Source organism: Olea europaea, chromosome 7, assembly GCF_002742605.1.
Source record: "Olea europaea var. sylvestris chromosome 7, O_europaea_v1, whole genome shotgun sequence".
NCBI lineage: Eukaryota > Viridiplantae > Streptophyta > Magnoliopsida > Lamiales > Oleaceae > Olea > Olea europaea.
The window spans coordinates 14,249,450-14,252,649 of NC_036243.1; the positions used below are offsets into that span (position 1 = coordinate 14,249,450).

General features: G+C 35.8%; 1 protein-coding gene across 1 annotated transcript in view; it reads right to left on the minus strand.

Annotated features, from left to right (window-relative positions):
- Nucleotides 1–2,480, minus strand: part of LOC111397093 — an 8,915-nt gene extending 6,435 nt beyond the window's left edge. Inside the window, exons 1-6 of the mRNA XM_023023826.1 lie at nt 1,716–2,480; nt 1,578–1,630; nt 1,426–1,486; nt 1,253–1,330; nt 900–1,012; nt 725–791 (exon numbers count right to left, since the gene is read on the minus strand). Of these exons, the coding sequence (XP_022879594.1) occupies nt 756–791; nt 900–1,012; nt 1,253–1,330; nt 1,426–1,486; nt 1,578–1,630; nt 1,716–2,040 (666 nt within the window). The 5' untranslated portion in view covers nt 2,041–2,480 and the 3' untranslated portion in view covers nt 725–755. The remainder of the gene's footprint in view (nt 1–724; nt 792–899; nt 1,013–1,252; nt 1,331–1,425; nt 1,487–1,577; nt 1,631–1,715) is intronic.
- Between the last annotated feature and the right edge of the window lie 720 nt (nt 2,481–3,200).

Here is a 3,200-nt window from a genome sequence, read left to right on the forward strand (position 1 = left end):
AAAACGTGTTTTGGCGTGGCATATTTTAATGCAGCCAAACACGCCTTTCTTCAGTTAAATGGGTGCCTCTTGACCGTTGGATTGAACTTGATCTAATGGTGGATCTTGTGGTATATATATACTTGGCCCCTTTTGCCCTAATTGATTTGGACCGTCATTTTTCTTTCTCTCCAGCTGCGGCTGAGGTTCCAGAGTATTCCATTCTCTCCTTCGTCTTCTTCGTGAGAGTCCAATCTCTGATTGGATCTGGTTTCTGTGTGATTCCATCTTTGTGTTCCTTAATACTGTGTGTATTGGAGAGTTTGGTGTGTGATTTTACCCCTTGTGGTTTCCTTTAACTGATAAAGGAAAACCTTAGGGTTTGGGGCGATCGGTGTGGGTCATACAGAAGGGTACAATCCTGTATTTTCTTGAGTCTGAGCCCTATTCATGAAAGGAACTTCATCTTGATGTCGTGTGGCTTGAGTTCTCGATGAATGACTGGAGGATTTAATTTTCTGCCTCTTTTCTTGTAATCTTTCTTGTTCATTTTCTGTGATTTTGTACTGATAGATTGTTGTAACACTATTGATCATCAAGAAAAAGAAGTTCAATGCAAGATAGTAGTATCCCAACAAGGCAAAAATCATACACTAAAAATTTCACAGCAAGGCAACATGCTAACACAAAAATATAACTGTACAGTGTGCACAAAAATATTGGATCAAGGATATGCTTAAATCACCTGCAAGCCACTGCCTTTCAAGTCTTTCCCGTTATCTCTGCCTATTCACAGGATTAATCTTCTCATCCTGATCAGAAAACAACAGAAACAGAGATTAGTAAGTCCACAAAATGAACAGAGCTCAACCAACCAAATATGCATGCCAAAGTTTCTGCAAGCAATAAGAATTCATTACATGATCCAGAAGCGAGTGATGTTTAGCTCTGAAGATAGTATGTGCAAAGCGGCTTTTTAGCATTGCAGCGCGCAAAACCTTGTTTGGCGACGTATTACCAGGTACAGTAGTTCCTAAACAAAGATAAAATAAATCAAATCTCCATAGTTCCAAGGCAAGAATGATACTTCAATAGGTTGGAACTTGAAATTTGGTGAGGAAATTGAAATCATTTTCTTATATCATGAATTCATACGTGCACGTGTCTGTGTGCAACGGGAGTAAAAGATTAATCCCAAAATACAAATGGATACTCAGATGTAGTCTTCTAGAAAGAAACTAATGATGCATTTCCATATCTAGATGATAGCTATCTTTATCAACGACAGCAGTTGTGGGCAGGGAAGAGACACTTTGCTGATAACTGTCTTCCTTCGAAACTCTCTCATGCCCTACAAATCATTGGCAATGGCATGTCGAAACTCAAATAATAATAAAAAAGAAGCTACACAATTATAAAGATAAAAGTAACAGCTATAGCTCTCACCATCTGATTCCAGCTTCAATCCTCTTGTACGAGATGTCAAGGGATATTTAAGCCCACAATCCTGATGTCAACAGACAGGGTTACGATCAAACAAAAGTTGCACCATATATTAAAAATAAGATTTGGTGCAAAGAGAAGAGGCTGAAACTTACAGGTTTAGGATCAACGCGGTGATCACAATCAGGTAATCTTTCCGAAGAAAAACCTGAAACAAGATGAAATGCGATCCAAATTAGTTGGCAGTAACACACTTGGAGCATACAAACAGCAGAAATAAGAAATTAACTCACTCGATAATTTCACAAGCTCTTTCCTCAAATCTCGTTTTTCCTCCAACGAAATTGGCCTCCCTTTGACAAGACATATGTTCTCTGAAGCTCTATTAAGGCAAGACTCTGGGGCATTTTGGCCTTTCTTTTCTATTTCAGGCCTTTTATCTTGGCCAATCTTTTCTATTTCATCTAAATTGTGTAACTGTTGGATATTTCCGCCTGTGCACTTCAATTTCATCTCCAGTAATTTCCATCTCCTATTAAAAACATCATTCAATTCTTTCGCAAAGTTATAAACATAGTTCCCAGGAGGATCGTATAACATAGCATTCGAAAAAGTCATCCTCACATCACTAGCAAATTCCTCAGCCTCAAGAGTTTTTATTGTCCTCCAGTTTATGCTTTATCTTTCCCAGATCCATTGGTACAGTAATTATTGAAAAATAATCAGGAATTTTCAGCTTCACAGGATTAACAGGACGATTGAAAGCAAATCTGCGAGGGTGTTCCATCAAGGATCTCAAAATGCTCCTACAATAATGCTTGAAAATTCGATCCAACTCTGTTTTTTCTCCCTTGGACACTCAAAAATCACTCCAGGCTTGCATTTGTTGGAGTTGCTTGATGTGGAAAGTTTGACTGGAATAGATTTTCCATTAGAAGTAACTCGATCTCTGCTTTCATTATTCACGATCATGATGTTTCCACGAGTTGTCTTCTGATTCACGCCTTATTCCTTTTGAGGTGATTTTGAACTTTAGGCTTCTTCTCGGTGTGTTATCAACGACGGGGACAACTTTGGGAATAGCTGGTAGATTCTTCCTATTTTTCACAATAGCCTTTCTTATTAAAAGTAATATATTGCCCTTAATGAAATTATTTACAAGATCTATCTTATATCTTTAAAGAATTGTCAATCAGGTCCTATATCTATATTTTTCAATCTTTTGAACACCTTTAAGTATTCTTTATATTTTAATAGTTCTTCAAAAATTATAGGTTGTCCTTTCTTGGTTATATATCCTTGAAATAATCCTTCTGAGATTTCTTCTTGTATATTAGTATGTTTAGTTATAATATCTTCTACTTTTCTTATTTCTCTATAAGTTTTTACAGAATCAAATCCTATATTATTCTTACAACTATATCTCTATATATTTCTTCAATTTTTTCTTTACCAATAGGAAATATAACATCAGATTTTACGTCTAATTTAAGCAGAAAAGAAACATCTTCTTCATCTAAAAACAAAATGAGATTATTTTCATCATTAACAGTGGAAGTGGATGCTTGTGAATTGTTCATGAAAATAATTAAAGCATAAACATGTAAAGATAAGTAAATAACTTACAGTAATCAAGTGGAAATAAACAGGTTTTCCCTCCAGTATGCTCTTATAGATGCTTTGCATGTACTTAATCAATCTTCTAAATCAAGTAAAAGTTTTTCATTTGGGTTCACAACTGCTTCCGCAAAAGGCTTTTCAATTAAGGTTGCATTTCT